At 44.9% G+C, this 18,946-nt stretch overlaps 1 protein-coding gene across 4 annotated transcripts in view; it reads left to right on the top strand.

Annotated features, from left to right (window-relative positions):
- The window catches only part of LDAH (lipid droplet associated hydrolase), a 193,231-nt gene that overhangs the window by 171,303 nt on the left and 2,982 nt on the right, over positions 1-18,946 (top strand). For 3 of the 4 annotated variants that reach the window (XM_039532565.1, XM_039532563.1, XM_039532564.1), the window contains exon 6: positions 6,057-6,139. In XM_039532565.1, the coding sequence (XP_039388499.1) occupies positions 6,057-6,139 (83 nt within the window). Of the gene's footprint in view, positions 1-6,056; positions 6,140-12,413; positions 12,560-18,946 lie in introns of all 4 variants that reach the window. The other variant, XR_005597012.1, reaches the window with a different exon arrangement.

Raw genomic sequence — 18,946 nt, 5'->3', positions numbered from 1 at the left:
ATGAAACAACACAGGACCTAATATGGAATCTTGAAGCAACTGCTGTTAACCTTTTGCCATTTAAGCTTACCCTTTGTTTTCTGTCTCGTCGCCAGTTTTTGATCCAGGCAACACTTTGCCTCTCATGCTGTTACTACTTATCTTCTTTATTAGCCTTTTCTGTGGAACTTTATCAAAGGCCTTTTGGGAGTCTATATAAATTATGTCAACTGGTTTTCCTTTATCCACTACTTCATTGACACATTCAAGAATTATAAGAGATTAGTGAAACATGATTTTCCTTTTCAGACTCCCCGTTAGACAGACACCTTCCAGGTGTTTTGTTGTTCAGTTTTCAGTTATCATTTCAATCAATTTACCAGGTGCAGATGTAAGGCTTACCAGTCGATAATTCCCTGGTTCACCCCAGGGTCTTTTTAAAATATAGATACAACACTTGCTACTCTCTCAATTTCTGGAACAGTGGCTATGTTTAATGAGATTACAATTTTTTTGTTAGCAGTTCAGCCATAAGCTCCTTTAGAACTCTTGGATACACTATCTGGGCCTGGTGACTTATGCTTTCTAAATGATCAGTTTGCTCCAGCAGTAATTTTTCTGGCACCTCAGACTCAGGGAATCTCATCCTTATTACAAGAAAAGAGCAGGTCCAAAGTAAGTATCTCCCCAACATTCTAATTGATAAAGACCAGGCAAAGAAATCATTTGGCTTCTCAGCAATATCCTTATCTTCCTTATTTGTTCCCTTTAGCCCTGATGACCCTGCAGGCTCCCCAAGTCTATTGTAAGCTTCCTTCCTCTGATATACTTAAAGAATCTCTTGTTCTTTTTTTTTTTTTTTACATCTTGAGCTAGTTATGTTGTGGTCACTGTTACCTAGGTCTTGGCTACACTTGCGAGTTACAGTGCAGTAAAGCCGCCCACAGCGCTGTACCTCACTCCCCATTCACACTGGCAAGGCACGTACAGCGCTGTATCTCCGCGGCCACAACGCTGCTGGTACTCCACCTCCCTGAGAGGAATAGAGATTATTGCACCACTGCTGCTGCACTGCAGCGCCAGTGTGGCCACCCAATGCACTCTGATTGGCCTCCAGAAGTATTCGGCAGTATTCCACAATGCCTGTTCTAGCCACTCTGGTCATCAGTTCGAACTCTACTGCCTTGGCCTCAGGTGACCAACTGTCAGACCTGCCCTTTATATTCCCCGGGAATTTTAAAAATCTCCTTCCTGTTTGCTCAGCCAGGCATGGAGTTTCCAGGTGACCATGTCTCCACGTGTCAAGCAAGCTCCAATATAGAGCAATGGCGAGTTGCTGGACCTCATCAGTCATCGGCTAATAAGCTTCCTGGAGCACCAAGCGGACTCTATCCAGGAGCTCGTAGCCATGCAGGCAGATCACTACTGTGCCCGCACCCCCCCTGCAGCCCTTGTCCCAAAACTCTTTCCCTTGTGCCCCCATGTCACCTCCAACCCACTTTCCCCAAAATCCAGGTTCTTACCACCAGCAGCTGCCTCCAATATCTGTATCTTCAGCACCCAGTCCTGAAAACTACGACCCTTACCCTCTGCACTCAACCCCCTCACCATGCAGTATAGCCATCCTGAAGTGCAGCACTCATTGCACAGCACTCCAGCCAGGACATACGCAAATCTGTGATTGTACCATTCCCCACCCCACCCCCTTTGCCCTTTCTGATTCCCAAGAAGTTGTGTTTCTTTTCAAGACATGAATTTTCTTTTCAATAAATGGATTCTTTGGCTTTGAAAAAATTCTTTATTATTGCATAAACTAAAAGATACCTTAGCCCAGAAAAGAAACAGGCACTGCAAATCAGCTTAGCAAACACAGATTCCTACTAACATTGTAAGCACTGCACTTCACTCCCGTGCAGGGCACCAGACATTACTGCTGGTTTTCAGCCTCAAATTCAGCCTCAAATTGCTCCCTCAAGGCATCCCTAATCCTTGCAGCCCTGTGCTGTCCCCCCCTAGCCTCTCCTCTGCTCTGTGCAAATCTCCAGGTGTGTTTGAACTCGGGAGTCCCCATGCTGACCTGAAGCTCACCCCCTTCCCTTCACAAATATTATGGAGGGTACAGCACGCAGATATAACCGTGGGATGCTGTGTTCGGCCAAGTCCAGCTTCCCATACAGAGATTGCCAGCGGCCCTTTAAACGGCCAAAAGCACACTCCACGGTCATTCGGCACCGGCTCAGCCTGTAGTTGAACTGTTCCTTGCTGCTGTCAAGGCTCCCTGTGTAGGGTTTCATGAGCCACGGCATTAACAGGTAAGCCAGGTCTCCAAGGATCACAATGGGCATTTCGACTTCCCCTACTGTGATCTTCCGCTCTGGGAAAAAAGTCCCAGCCTGCAGCTTCCTGAACAGGCCAGTGTTCCAAAAGATGTGTGCGTCATGCACCTTTCCGGGCCAGTCTGCGTTAATGTCAGTGAAACGCCCACAGTGATCCACAAGCGCCTGGAGAACCATAGAGAAATACCCCTTCCGATTAACGTACTCGGAGGCTAGGCGGGCTGGTGCCAGAATAGAAATATGCGTCCCATCTATCGCCCCTCCACAGTTAGGGAAACCCATTTGTGCAAACCCATCCACAATGTCCTGCACGTTACCCAGAGTCACGGTTCTTCTGAGCACGATGCGATTAATGGCCCTGCAAACTTGCATCCATACGATTCCAACGGTCGACTTCCAGATTGCAATAGCCACCCGCTTCTCCACTGGCAGGGCAGCTCTCAATCTCATGTCCTTGCGACGCAGGGTGGGGGAGAGCTCCTCACATGGTCTCATGAAAGTGGCTTTTCTCATCCGAAAGTTCTGCAGCCACTGCTCGTCATCCCAGACTTGCATGACGATGTGATCCCACCACTCAGTGCTTGTTTCTCGAGCCCAAAAGTGGCATTCCACGGTGCTGAGCATGTCCGTGAATGCCACAAGCAATTTTGTGTCGTACGCGTTACGCAACTCGATATCATCGTCGGACTCCTCACTGTCATTCTGGATCTTAAGGAATAGCTCGACTGCCAAACGTGACGTGCTTGCAAAACTCGTCAGCATACTCCTCAGCAGTTCGGGCTCCATTTCCTGCAGACCGAAATGGAACACAGATCGCGCTGCACAGAAACCGTTGAAAGATGGCGCCAAATGTGGACGGAAACACAGGGATTGCTGGGATGCAAAGCAATGCATCACGGGGCGTTGGGACAGGACCCAGAATGCCCCGCACCCCCCACCCCCTTCCCACAACCCACAGCGCCAGAATGAGAAGAGGTGCTCTGTGGGATAGCTGTGAGATAGCTGCCCATAATGCACTGCTCCCAATGCCACAAATGTGGCCATGACAGTGCGCTGGTAGCTGTCAGTATGGACAGACTGCAACACTTTTCCTACTCAGCTGTACAAAGACAGGTTTAACTCACAGCGCTGTACAGCTGCAAGTGTAGCCATACCCCTAGTGGCACAGCCATTGTCACTTCTTGATTAGCTCCTATGTATTTCCTAAGACGTCAAAAATAACCTCTCCTCTTGTGTGCTCTAGAACTGGCTATTCCAAGCAGTCACTGAAAGTGTCTAGTGTTAAAGTGTCAAGAAGTTGTTTCTCTAAACTTTGTCTTGTTGTGCTGTTTAACCCATTTATGCGGGCAGTTGAATTCCACCTTTATTACCATTTTGCTAGATTTTGCTGCCTCTTTGTAATCCTTCACTGCTGTGCACTCAGTTTCTTTTTCTTGATCCAGAGGCCGGTAGTATATAGCCCTACTGCTATATAGACATTCTCACAGCTCGGGGTTTGTACCCATATTGATTCTACTACATTTCCTATTTTTCTGTGCACGTTAAAGCCAATGTTTTCAAAAATAGCCTCTGATCTGAGATGCCTTCAGCCTGATTTTCAGAGGTGCTGAGCAGCTACTACTCCACTGGAAGCCAGCCGAATCTGCAGGTGCTCAGCACTTCTGAAAGCCATGGTCCATGTGTCTACGGTTACCGCACGTCCTGGTTTTCCTGGCTACGACCTCTTTTTTGATCCTCCGCCCTCTCGCCAGGGGGACTTTTCAAATAAGAGGCAATGTCCGGAATTTTTGCAAGCAGATGTTGCAGCTCAGAAAGAGCTGTCTCCGTGTCCCGACTGGTCCCTTTCCTGCAGTCGTAGCTGATTGGTTCCTTCCTTGCAGCCACAGCTGCCCGATCCTGCCCACTCAGGCCCTGGCTCCCAGCCCTGGGGATGGGGAGAGGCAGGGAGGCTTTGACTGACAGCTGGCACTGCGTCCCGGGCCTGCACCAGCCACTTTATCACTGTGACAGGAAGTGACACTGCCCCCCACCTCAAGAGTGAGGCCTCAGGTACCTGCTCCAGTACCACCACAGTACCCTTCCCAGTACTCACACACCCCTGCAGCGGCCCCCCAAATACTCCTTCCCAGTACACACACTCCTCCAGCACCCCTCAAGCCCCATCCCAGTACATGCACCCCTCCAGCACCCCCAAATATCCCTCGCAATACACACATACATCCCTCCAGCTCCCTCACCAGCACCCCCCTGTCCCAGCAGTGTCCTCTGTTTGGGAACCTGAAATATGGTAACCCTAAAGGTGTCTCATTTTATGCACCCAAAATCATCAGTCGCATGTGAAAATTGTAGCCCAAGGCTCGGATTTTTGCAGGAGCCTATGGGAGTTTGGTTCTTAACTCCCACTGAATTTCGGTGGGAACTGGGCAGCCCCTGACTCTTTTCTTTTTGTTATGCAAGTGGTTGCTTCTGCATGTTTCTGCACTCCCTGAAGAGGAAAAACACTCTTTGTGGGCAAATACTGCAACAGCAACCCAGTATGTCTCAACAGAACCCATCAGTGAGCAATCTGTCACCTCCTGAAGCAGAGATGGGAGAGAGGTTTGGCTAAAGTGGGAAGAGGACAGACAGGAGACTCTAAATAGGCTGCAGGCAGAAGACTTTTTAGATGTCTGCCCTTGCCCTAACTCAGTTTTGCTGTCGCTGTTGGACTGAGCCGAGAACAGGAAATTGCGTGCGGTATCCCTAGCAAGATTGGCAAGTTCCACGTTGGTGGTCAGTAATATTTTTAATGTATATAGCCCCATTCATCCCAATCCCAACAGGCTGGCTTCTGGTGCTCTTGAAAATTAGTGGCAAAACTCCCATGGACTTCAACTGAAGCCAGATCAAACTATACTCAAAGCACTGCTAGCAACCAGCCACCCTGGGAATGGCTGCCAGGAAGACATGGTTGGGAGGAGGGGCCATGGCCAGGTACGCCATCCACAGAGAGCCTCATGGGGTCTTTTATGTCCATAGTAAGCAGACAGGACCCTGTTTTTAGAAAGTCTCTTCTGAAAAACCAGCAGCCAGCATAGTACTAGCCTTCATGGGTACCTGACCATTCCCTCCTCTGGTGAGGATTGCTTCTGACAGCCAGATAGCTTACAGTCTGTGCTAGTGCAGTACCTAGCACAAAGAGGTCCTGGGTTGTGATTGGAACCTCTAGGCACTACCACAATCCATAGAATAATCATAATAATAATTAACATTAACTCAGAATTACCTAACTTACAGAAGTATTGAGAAAATAAATTACTGTATATATTTGCAAAGTCCTGTGAAAATGAAAAAATGCTGTCTGAGTGCTGAGAATTCCATCCATTCCTTCTGATTATTCCAAAAGAGCGTACTAAAGATCACACCGAAGAATATAATAATAATTAAGGAATACATTGCACCTTTTTCTTCACTAATACTTTGTCAGGTAACCCTCTCAGAAAGTCGATAGCAAAGTGGCTGTGTCATATGAATAGTGAAAAGTGAATTTCACTGAAAATTATCTGATATGTTCCTTGATATTTTAGAGCACAAGGCCCAGTCCTGCGAATGCTTTCTATCAGCTGTGATGCTTTCTGTGGATTTTGCAGGATAATAAGTGTACAGCCAGTAGCATTTGTTTGCAGGATTGGGTCCATAGCTTGCTGTAAGTGTAAGAGATTTGCTTTCTAATTGCATTATTGTGCATTTCTTTTTCTGCAGCGAATGTCCTGTATATGGCAAGCCAAGAAATGATGAAGGTTGTGGAGAGAGACAGTACAACTATAAAACAAAATTTAAAGAAGGTACCGTTTAATCTTCAGATTTTGTGAGATGCCTAATCACTTGGGGACAACTTCTGTGTTCAGTTACACCAATGTAAATCCAGAGGAATCCCACTGGGCCTGATTTTGATTTCAGACCACTTTTACACCAGTGTAACTCCATTGACTTCAGAGGGGTTACTTCTGATGTACTCCAATAAGAAGACTCAGACCTGTTGACTCTAATTACTCTGGCTTTACACCACTGTAACTGAGAGCAGAATCTGGTCCATGATATTTTCTACTTAAGATCAACTATTATTATTAGCTGAAAATGCCTGAGAACTTAAAAATTGGACAGTAACAGACCACAAATCCCAATGATGATTGAACCTGATGATATGCTGAACAAAAAGAGCTCTCCAACATACTTGTAGCTTTATTTGTCATTTCACAGTAACTCAAGAGACATTCTAGGCTTCAGAGTGATGTTTGGGGTTGTTGTGTCAGTGGTTATGTTGATTTGTGTGTCAGTTGCATTGTGCTGGGAGAATTGTGTAGATTTGTGTGGGTGACAAAGCAAGGGGTGTGTGGTGAGGAGCTACATATTTGGGTTATTGTGTGTACTGGTTGTGGTGGTGTTTATGGGTATAGGTGGTTGTGTTGATTTGTGTCTGAGGAATTGTTCTGGAGGGTTTATGTTGATTTGTGGGTTGCAGTTTGGTGCATGGGAGTGGGCAGTTAAACCAAGTAGTCCACCATCTGAGCAGTCTCCCTCACAGAACCAATGAATTTGTTCCATGCAAATAAGCTGTAGAGTAAGTGTGGTGATTGGTTGGCATTCACCCAAGCGATCTGAAAGAACTCAAATGTGAAATTGCGGAACTATTAACTATGATTTGTAACCTGTCCTTTAAATCAGCTTCTGTACCCAGTGACTGGAAGATAGCTAATGTAACGCCAATATTTAAAAAGGGTTCTAGAGGTGATCCCGGCAATTACAGACCGGTAAGTCTAATGTCAGTACCAGGCAAATTAGTTGAAACAATAGTAAAGAATAAAATTGTCAGACACATAGAAGAACATAAATTGTTAGGAAAAAATTCAACATGGTTTCTGTAAAGGGAAATCGTGTCTTACTAATCTATTAGAGTTCTTTGACGGGGTCACCAAACATGTGGACAAGGGGAATCCAGTGGACATTGTGCATTTAGATATCCAGAAAGCCTTTGAAAAGGTCCCTCACCAAAGGCTCTTACGTAAATTAAGTTGTCATGGGATAAGAGGGAAGATCCTTTCATGGATTGAGGACTGGTTAAAAGACAGGGAACAAAGGGTAGGAATAAATGGTAAATTTTCAGAATGGAGAGGGGTAACTAGTGGTGTTCCCCAAGATTCAGTCCTAGGACCAATCCTATTCAACTTGTTAATAAATGATCTGGAGAAACGGGTAAACAGAGAGGTGGCAAAGTTTTCAGACAATACTAAACTGCTCAAGATAGTTAAGACCAAAGCAGACTGTGAAGAACTTCAAAAAGATCTCACAAAATTAAGTGATTGGGCAACAAAATGGCAAATGAAATTTAACGTGGATAAATGTAAAGTAATGCACATTGGAAAAAATAACTATACATACAATATGATGGGGGCTAATTTAGCTACAACTAATCAGGAAAGAGATCTTGGAGTCATCGTGGATAGTTCTCTGAAGACATCCACACAGTGTGCAGTGGCAGTCAAAAAAGCAAAGAGGATGTTAGGAATCATTAAAAAGGGGATAGAGAATAAGACGGAGAATATCTTATTGCCCTTATGTAAATCCGTGGTGCGCTCACATCTTGAATACTGCGTACAGATGTGGTCTTCTCATCTGAAAAAAGATATACTGGCATTAGAAAAGGTTCAGAGAAGGGCAACTAAAATGATTAGGGGGTTGGAACAGGTCCCATATGAGGAGAGATTAAAGAGGCTAGGACTTTTCAGCTTGGAAAAGAGGACACTAAGAGGGGATATGATAGAGGTATATAAAATCATGAGTGGTGTGGAGAACGTGAATAAGGAAAAGTTATGTACTCGTTCCCATAATGAAATTAATGGGCAGCAGGTTTAAAACAAATAAAAGGAAGTTCTTCTCCACGCAGCGCACAGTCAACCTGTGGAACTCCTTGCCTGAGGTGGTTGTGAAGGCTAGGACCATAACATGGTTTAAAAGAGAACTAGATAAATTCATGGAGTTTAAGTCCATTAATGGCTATTAGCCAGGATGGGTAAGGAATGGTGTCCCTAGCCTCTGTTGTCAGAGGGTGGAGATGGATGGCAGGAGAGAGATCACTTGATCATTACCTGTTAGGTTCACTCCCTCTGGGGCACCTGGCATTGGCCACTGTCGGCAGACAGGAAACTGGGCTGGATGGACCTTTGGTCTGACCCAGTATGGCCATTCTTATGTTGAGTTACGTCTGACATCACAATTGTCTCAAACTCTTTGCATGACATAGATACATGCCCTGCTGTCTCTCAGGCAGTGGTGCTGGAACAATTTTCATAGTGGGGGATGCTGAAGGCAGAAACCATGTATGTGGGTTGTTATTACTACTTCAAGCCAGGGGGTGTGGCCAGGGGCGGCTCTAGACACCAGCGCGCCAAGCAGGCGCTTGGGGCGGCCGTTTCCCGGGGGGGGGCGGCATTTGGCTCCGGTGGAGCTCCTGCCGGCATGCCTGCGGCAGGTCCACCGGAGCCCGGGACGAGCGGACCTGCCGCAGGCATGACTGCGGCGGGTCCCGTCTTCCCGCGGCTCCGGTTGAGCTCCCGCAGGCATGACTGCGGCAGGTCCGCTGGTCCCGGGCTCCGGTGGACCTGCCGCAGGCATGCCGGCAGGAGCTCAACTGGAGCCGCGGGAAGAGGGGACCCGCCGCGGGACCGGGGAAGGGCGGCGCAGCGCTCCGCGCTGCTTGGGGCAGCCCGATTTCTAGAGCCGCCCCTGGGTGTGGCAGCCCCCTAGTTCCAGCACGTCTGCACTCAGATGTAATTTGTAAAGTCAAAATGGCAGAGAACTTAAAAATTGGATAGTGACAGACTGCAAAATCCAATGATAATTGAACCTGGTGATATTCTGACTAAAAAGAGCTCTCAGCCTTTTTTGTAGCTGTTTCCAGTGCTTCACACTGACTCAACAGACACAGTAGGCTCCAGAATGCCAATCCTGGAAACTTATATAGAATCAGATTCTGTGGGCTTGATTTTCCACTGCACCTGAAACAGCCCAGGCACATTGCAGTGGGGTCAGGGAGACAATAGTGACTCCCTGATCTTCAGCTGCTTGGCTCTGGTATAAGTTAAGGCCGGATGGGGCAACTTTGACTTACTCTGCTGAGGGACCTTACACCAATGGAGAATCAGGAGTAGCAAAGACTCGCTCAGCCACGCCCCCTCCCTTCCCCATGCTTTTCACACTCTCCCTCCCTGGACCTGCAAGAGTGGTTTCCAGCACTTGACACTGGCAGGGATTCCCTCTCAACAGGGGGGAATTCTCCAGTGTAAATCTCCAGCTACTGTCGCCCACTGTGTGCCATGCAATGTAAGCAGGGCAAGGTGAACTTGGCAGATCATAGAATCCAACCATGTGCATTTTCTGTCAGTTGGTTAAGGTTAGATTTTGATTTTATGAGTCCCTTTTCTGCTGTGCGCTTCTAAATGCATTTTAACATTTTGCGCACTGGAAATAAAATACTGCTAGTTGGGGCCAGGTAACCAAAAATCTCCACTCACAGTCAGCAGTGCCCTATCAATGCTGTCTGTCATTCCTTTCAACGCAATTATTCCCTTAAACTGCCAGACAGGCTTGGTGTGGATGCAGATAGAGAAAGTACAAGCTGCAATCTCAATGAATGCTGCAGAAGAGTATGCACCAGTTCTGATGTTCAAAAAAAAGTTGTCATGACACTCTCATGCAGCACTGGGCTTTATTTTATTTAACTCGGCCTTTGTGGGAAGGACAATTCTCCTGGCTCCCTTAGAGAGATTCTTAAAGAAGAAACCCAAGGCCTGATCCTTGCAGGTAGTCTCATTGACTTAAATAGAACTAATCATATGCTTGAGCCAAAAGTCATTAAAGCCACTGGAGACTCGCACTCATTTCAGTGTGCTTTGGATCACCCCACATGTAAGTGAAGCTTTGCAGGTTACAATGGGACAGCTCCTGCTAATAAAGGTAAGTAATTATTTGCAAGACTGGACCTTAGGCACTTTTGGAAATTTTACCTTAATCACATGCTTAACTTTAAGCACGAGTAGACCCACTGACTTCAATGAGATCATCGATGTGCATTATGTGCTTTGCTGGGTCAGAGCCACAGTGCTTATCGCTAGCTCCCTACCAAATTCGCGGGCCATTTTGGTCAATTTCACAGTCCTAGGATTTTTTAAATCGTACATTTCATGATTTCAGCTATTTGAATCTGAAATTTCACAGTCTTGTAATTGTAGGGGTCCTGACCCAAAAAGGGGTCGCAAGATTATTGTTGGGGGAGTTGTGGTATTGCTACCCTTACTGCCGCACTGCTGCTGGTATACTGCCGCACTGTCTTCAGAGCTGGGCAGCTGGAGAGCGGCTCTGTTGGCAGGAAGCCCACCTCTGAAGGCAGCACCTCCTCCCCCACCACCAGCAGCAGCACAGAAGTAAGCATGGCAATACTATACCATGCCACCCTTGCTTCTGTGCTGCTGCCTGCAGAGCTGGGACCTCAGTCAGCAGCTGCCACTCTCCAGCCACCCTGCTCTGAAGGCAGCAGCGCAGAAACAAGGGTGGCATGGTATAGTATTGCCATGCTTACTTCTGTGCTGCTGCTGGAGGGTGGGAGGGTGCTGCCTTCAGAGCTGGGCGCCTGGCCAACAGCCGCTGCTCTCCAGCTGCTCAGCTCTGAAGGCAGTGCAGAAGTAAGGGTGGCAATACAGTGATCCCCCTGCAACTCCCTTTTGGGTCAGGACCCCCAAAATGCTGGTCTCCCCTGTGAAAGCTGTATCGTATAAGGTAAAAGCAAACAAAAGACCAGATTTCACAGGGGCAGACCAGATTTCACGGTCTATGACGTGTTTTTTCATGGCCATGAATTTGGTAGGACCCTACTTATAGCTATGTAGTTCCATTGAATTCAGTGGGACTGCTCACATGCTTCAGGTTACACACATGCTTATTTCCCTTGCTGAATCAGAACCTATGATAGTTTGCAGGTGCCTTTGTCTGCTTTAGTAAGTGTTTCTCTTGACACTGTCAACCTATGCAATGCCTTGGCATGCAGGAACCTTTGAAAACCTGTGTTAACTTTGTTTTATTGATTCCACTGTGTCGTCACATTTCTAAAATGGCAAATGTACCCAAGAAAATGAAATGTTGAGGCGAGGTTATAGGCAGCTGGCAAGCCGAAGAAGAAGCAGAAACAAATGTGAGGTTAAATACCTCTCTTTTTTTATTCTTCCTTCTAGTAATTTCTGGGAATGTGAGAATTAGGGGAAAAATCTGAGTTGGCCTTAAGTTAAATTGGAAGTATATTGACAGTAAAAGTGGGTTTAATTTATAAAGGTTGGAAGTTTATAAAAATAGGAACTATAGTCCAAGTTGCTATAGAGTTGGCAAGTTGTCGCTTTACAAAATTTATACTATTTAGCAGTCAGTGTGATCATAAGTTAAAAGCCAACCTTAACACCTGACTGTGCCAGCTTCTGTGAAATAGAAAAGTTATTTCTGGATCATATTTTCATGTTGTGTTCTGAAGGAGAGGGAAGAAGAGACACTAAATTATTCCAGTCTCTCTCAGTCCAGATTTAAGTATAATTCTTACTAGTTGGGGAGCAATAGAAAATATGTCTCTCTTCAGAACTAGGATTCCCAATCTAACAATGCTAATTGGTCAGATGTGTGTTTTGTGGGGGTTGGAACATTATTTGGGTCATTAGTTGAAGCATTTCACTTGCAGACTTCTAAAGAGGGAAAATATGCACATTCAATAGCAGTGGCAATGGAATTGTATGCAGAAAATGGAGATGTGCCTTTTTCCCATGTAATTATGGTGGGATTTTTTTTAAAATAGGGGCATGAACGTTGTTAATGAAAACCAGGCAGAGAGTGAATCTCCAATAGGCTCGGTATTGAAGCACTGTCAAGAGTTATGTTAAATTACAAAAGCCAGACAAAAATGGGTAGGGTTTAGTGATGCAAGACTAACTTAGCTATGAGGGTTAATTATTGTTAGCTGATTATTCTTGAGCCAGCTGAACTGAGTTCCTTCACTGTAATAACACCTACTCCCTTTCCTAACAGAAACTGGAAGCACAGATACTGTACTAGAGGAAGTTTATTGTGATTTTTACAAAAAAGGAAGTGTGCTGTAATTCAATATTGGTAAAAGACGAATCAACACTGAACATCACAATCTTTGCAAGTGTAAGGAGAAGTCAGAAGAAAGGGTAAATGGCTATAGCAGATTTTCCACAAGGTAGCTGTGATAAGCAGTACTATTACTGCATAGTGTCCCCAAATGATATTTAATTCCTTTAAGTATATTCCTGGGCTTGTTTTGAGGCCTGGGCTTGTAAGTCTGACTTGTGACTTATCTTTATTCACATGAGCAGTCCTGTGGCCATCAATGGGAATGCACTCTTAAGAAAGGACTAATATTGCTCTTCTAGGACTTCCAAGAGAAGGCATTTAGTAAATTCTTGCACTCTGTTTTTATAGAAATTCTCCCAATTTTTCTCCCATTTTGTCACACCCAACGTGCAGTGGTTTATGGCTATTTTTTTCTGTGGGGCCTGACCCAGAGCCCACCCCTGCCCCTAGGCTTCTGATCTTGAGCTGCAGCCCAAGCCCAAACATCTACACAGCTATTTTTAGCACCATAGTATGTAAACCCAGGCTCTGAGACTAGCTGCCACAGGAACCTGCTTGCTGTGTAGACATACCCATAGTCCTAGATGAAGAACAATAGAGCCCAGTGTTATGAGCTGAGAACCAGGTCAGTTTCAGCTTTGCTCTGCCTAGCCTGGCCTTTGTCACTGGGGGTCACAGTGAGCTAGATGCTGCTGCCCTCACTCATCTTTCCCCTTCAATTGTCATGTTGAAGTCAGTGGAACTGCTCGCGATGGACCAGACTTTGATATCCTTACTCAAGCTGAGTAGCACCCAACTCCGTGGCAATCCCAATGACAGACGGGAGGTAAGGTCCTGTTGAATGTGAGTAAGGGTATCAGAATCTGGTCTGGAGTGACCAAGGGCAGCAGAATCTGATCATATATTGCTGAAACTTCAACCGCGGTTTTCAAATCCTCGGTTTTTTATTTTGAAGTTTAGACAAACTTTCCTTATGAGATTGCATGTTACTGACACAGCTAAATATATATTGCAAAGCATTTTATTTAAGCTTTTAAAAATAATCTGTATTATGTAAAGGGTTGTTCCAGTCTCCCTTATTTATGGACAAATCCTATACATCCTTTATTAAAAGGATATTTTTTACCCCATAGCCTTTGAGTCTCAAGCTCTGTAAGTAAATAGTTTTCTGTGTAATCTTTGGTCCACATGCATAGCTGCCTTTAGCATTATTAACAGATATTTTTGCATGAGGTTGCACTGAAGCAAAGAGAGAGCGAACAAACTTCCCTGTTGTCCAGACATATACATTCCATAACCCCTGATGGGAATTAGGCATGAACACCAAGGAGTCTACTACGCAGTGTATTCCATAGCATGAAACATATCGCAAATGCGAGGAAACACATGGCCTACAGAATCATGTGCTAAATAGCCACGTATACAGAACCCACTTTTCAGAACTCAGTACTTTCATCACACTGAAATCTGGGTTTCAGTTGCCTTTCAGCTCTCCGTTTTTACAGAGGAGCTGATTTTATTTATTTAGGTTTCACAAAATCTAGTGCTTTCCTTAATGGTTTTTAAAAAAAACAAAACACCACCACCACACAAATAATTAAGATCTGTTCCTTACAATTTTACCACAAGCCAGATGAGTAAGTATTACAAATAATGTCCTGTGCTGCAGATTGACAACCAGCCCATCTGCAAAGTCCCAGCAAACAAACAAAAATTGCTTTACAATCTGCCTGGAAAGTTAACAAATCTGGGCTCTGGCAAAGCTAGCTAGGCTGCAAGGTCCAAAGGCTTTGCCATCACACCCGTTGATCTCAACCGCAGCAATATCGCAGGGGGAGAGAGGCGATGTCGCATAGACCAGCTCCCAAAATGTTTAGAGTATTATAGGTTAAAGCCAACACTTTGAATTCCACCCAGAAACGGATTGGTGAAGCCAAAACACTGCTGAGGCAAATCCAAAACTGGAAAAGAGCATCCCAGACCAATCCATTTCTGTCTCATTTATATGATGCTCTTGGCAGGAGAAGGAGGCACTTCCACAAATCCGTTTTGATGCATCTTGACTGAGACAAAAATTGATCCTGGGCTGAAGTCTTTTAAACCAAGTCCCACCCAAGAGCAAATTAGACTATTGACTAGTTACTATGGAGAGACCCTTCAGCGAGGAACGCTGCTGCCTCACCCAATGAATGCATGCAAGAGTAATAATAGAGTTAGCGTTTCTGACATCAGGATTTTACAATGAGGATACTGATCCTAGCTTGATTGCAGTGGCAATGTGCCGCCAATTTGTATCCACTCAGAGCCAATCCTTTGTTCCGTGCCATCAGCTGCAGTGCTTGCCCAAGGAGCAGGGTTCTAAAGTTGTACTCTGTGTTGTGTACCAAATTCCAAAAAGATAAAGGAAACTGTGTTTAATCCAATCGGTATTTTTAACTGGTTTTGTTTGTTTGTTTTCGGTATTGACCTATCAGAGTCAGAGAAGAGGCATAAGGAAATTCGACCCTCGATAATTTATACTTTTTTTGAACTGTCATACATACTAAAATAAATGCCAATAGAGTCAACTGCAGGAAATCTTTACTGTTTTCTTAGACACTCTTTAAGATGTAAACATCCTGTTGATATCAGTCTCAGATTCTGCTAGTGTTTACACAGCAGCTGCTATCATTGTGCCAGGTCTGGCAGAGGAGCTGATAATACTGTGTGCAGACAACATTTAAGGAGTTAAGGTTAAAAATACTTAAGAGTAAAACCGCTTACAAGAACATTGTCGTTACTACTATATGAAACTCGAAAAATTCAACGTTAAGATTAAACTTAAACCCCAAAACTTTAAAATATTGAAATACCCAGTTAAAACCTTAACTCTGTCCCTATAGAGAAATTCAGAGAAAAACCAGACAGCTCTGTTCATTCACAAGCAACAGGTGCCTCTCATGAGGGATCACATAAGCTAAAACGCCTTACCCACAAGATTACCAACTCTCACAACTTTATCATGTCTTGTGATATTTGAGGGCTTTTCTTAAAGCCCAATTACAGTAACTCCTCACTTAAAGTCGTCCCGGTTAATGTTGTTTCGTTGTTATGTTGTTGATCAATTAAGGAACATGCTCGTTTAAAGTTGTGCATTGCTCCCTTCTAATGTCGTTTGGCAGCCGCCTGCTTTGTCCACTGCTTGCAGGAAGAGCAGCCCGGTGGAGCTAGCTGGTGGGGGCTTGGAACCAGGGTGGACCAGCAGCCCCTCTACCAGCTCCCCGTTCTCCTAAGTTCCCTGTGCAGCAGCTGCCCAGCAGGCTAGCAATTGCAGCTATCCCTACCCCCACTGCCATGTGCTGCTCCTGCCCTCTGCCTTGGAGCTGCTCCCCGAGACTCCTGATCCTGGGGAGAAGCGGAGTGGCAGTGGCATGGTCAGGGGAGCAGGTGGAGCGGAGGTGAGCTGCGGTGGTGGGGGCGCAGGGAGGGCCACAGGAAGTAATCCTGGGGAGGGGGCAGAGGAACCGCTCCCCCCCCCCAGCTCACCTCCGCCTCCTCCCCCAAGCGTGCCGCCACTCCGCTTCTCCCCCCTCCCTCCCAGACTTTGCTGGGAGGGAGGGGGGGTAGGAGGGGATATGCGGTGCATCCAGGGGAGGAGGCGGGGCCGGGGACTTGGGGAAGGGGTTGGAATGGGGCGGGGAAGGGGTGGAGTTGGGGTGGGGCCAAGGGGGCGCAGGAAAAATTTTTTGCTTGGGGCGGCAAAAAACTTGGAGCTGGCCCTGCCTGGAGGTAAAGAAAGTCTTTTCCACAAAGTGCTAGCTGCAATGGAGAACGTTCGTCACCAAATTGTACAGCGAGACAGAGTAGCCGCAGGCTCTGTAAGCAAAAGAATTGGGGAAAGGAGTAAAGGGCCATGAAGTGGGCCAGAGCCAGGTGATTGATCTTAAAAGGAAGGAGGGCATGTTTGAGTTGTGGAGGTCTGAGTGAGCTGGGATTAATGGCAAAGTTCATCTACAGTTTTCTTGGCAATGTAGTGTGGAGGTGAAGAGTTCCACTGTTTTACCCTTTACGGAGAGAATTTTAAAGCTATAAATGATCATTAGATCCCGAACTCCCATTGACTTTTCTAAGTTGGTGCCTTAATTCCATGTGTGCCTTTGAAAATCTCCCCCCACGATTGTGACCCACGATTGTATGGCACAATCCATTCAACACCGGGATTCAGGTAGCAGAACTGACTATCAGAAAACAAATTTGGATTCTAACAAAGTTCAGGAATTTCTAATTAGAATATTTATGAATATAAATGTTTTTATATTAAAGTGCCATGGCTGGTAATCCCACCTATTGTTAAAATTACATTACACTGCCCATTGCGAGATTCTGTGTTCAGTAGCTTAGTTGTGTTTATGTTAAACACGTGCACACGCACCTAGATGTATAGCTTGTGTTAGTTATGTGTCCATTAAAGACTGGCTGATACAGCCACTATTCCACTGTATCCAACATTTGGGTTGGTGAGCTTCAGTGAGAGGAAAACAAATGCGACACAAACGTAACATTTTGTGAAATGCCATCCATAATGAAATGCTGGCCCTTTGCCCGCCTCTACTCCAGTATACAATGAGGTGCATTTATTTCTATTTCAAATTGTTGCCGAATCATTTAAAATTAAAACAATTGAAGCTTTTTTGTGATTGAAAACAATCTTGTTTGTCTCCTGATTTGTTTGTGTTGCTCAGTTATGCGCTGAAGCTCAGAAATGAAATATGCAACAAATGTAATTAATGTAATTGGACCAAGCTGTACATGTGACCCATTGAGAAATCAACATATTTTTCGTACTTGCATTCAGACATTTTAGCACAAAGCATCAGTTTTTGACCCATTCTTGCACATTTTCAAAATCTTACGACTTTGGCGTCTGTAATACCTTGAAAAAGCAGTTATGAAAATTTGAGACGATACTGGAAGGGCTGTGAAATGATTTCTAAGAAAGAGACATTTTCACTTTCCTAGTAGAGAGGAAGATGCTCCATTGGTTACAGCATTAACTTAGGACTTTGGAGCCCTGGCTTCAGATTCCTGCTCTGCCAGAGACATCCTTTGTGACCTTGGACAACTCATTTACCGTCTCTTAGCCTTGGTTCCCCATCTGTAAATGGGGATAATACCTCACAGGGGTGTTGTGAAGATAAATACATTAAAGATTGTGAGGTACTCAGATACTATGATAATAGGTACGGGATAAGTAGATAAAATAGACAGACAACATGTAGCATGTTTTGTACCAATTACCAGGTCCAATTCCAACCTGATGATGATGAGGTAACCCAGCAACACATAAGAGCTAAAAGCAAAATCTCCTATCATTTTAGACAAAACCCTGGGCTGCAAGGCAGCTGGGATGGGCTGCCAAGTCAGTATATATGTACCACACAGAGATATGCCAGTACCTATGCAGTACAGTGATTGGCACCCTCTAAATACCTAAATTAAATATAATAGGATAGATCCTTTGATTTCTGGACCTCTATAAGCAGAAACTCCTAATCTAGAAATGAATTAACTCCAGACACACAACTGGTTACTACACCACAGTCTAATGGGCTTAAGATGCATATTAAGTGAGATTGAATCCAATATATCTATTTTTCTTGTTCGTATTGGGCTAGGTAAGTGATGAACAGACCCTGCCGTTTTAGCCTCTGGCTGTACATGTTAAAAAATGTAATGCTTTTTAAGGCTCAATCCTGTAAAGGGACAACTCGTGCAACTAAAATTAAGCGCAGGCCTCAGTGTTTGCCACCCAGGACTTAAATTACATTGATGTTTTTGGTGTGTAACTGTTGCGGCATTAGTGAGTGATGGGACCCAAAAAAGTCTAACCAAGTGTTTTCTTCTGTTAGAGATCTCATAATTGGGGGAACTTTTCTGGTCAGTTCTTTGCATATGCAATTGCCCTGACAGTTGCAGCAGATGTTGGATAACGGCATCTTGACAGTTACTGAAGCACTTTAGCAAAGAATCACGGCAATTTACCTTTTCTAGATCAGCTCCAGTATTTTTTAGAGCCCGTCCCCATAGTTCCCTCCTCTCATAGCTTTGTTAAGAGCATGCAGAGAAGACAGGAGGATAAAATAATGGGCTCTGCCATTTTCATTTTCCTAACAGAGCGTAGCTCATTTTCTTTACCACATGTATAAGCATCTATCCTCTCGTAACATGTCATAGTTGTTGACTTGTGAACATTGTCCTATGATGATCCCACTGTACATTTAAATATAGAATGGCAGGATGAAAAAATATGCCTTTTTAAATTCCTTTTCCTTCTTACACTTCCTTTTAAACAATGAAGAACCTGTACAGTGTCTGATTAGGGATCGTTATGTCTTCATCACCACTGTGATGCCTGGAACAACGTTATCTGGTGGTTCAACATATTTCTTGGTGTATGGGAGAAAGAAGGTGGTATGTTTATATGT

Source organism: Mauremys reevesii, linkage group 3 (assembly GCF_016161935.1).
Source record: "Mauremys reevesii isolate NIE-2019 linkage group 3, ASM1616193v1, whole genome shotgun sequence".
NCBI lineage: Eukaryota > Metazoa > Chordata > Testudines > Geoemydidae > Mauremys > Mauremys reevesii.
Note: the sequence above shows the minus strand (reverse complement) of the source record. Positions and strands in the feature narration are given on the sequence as shown.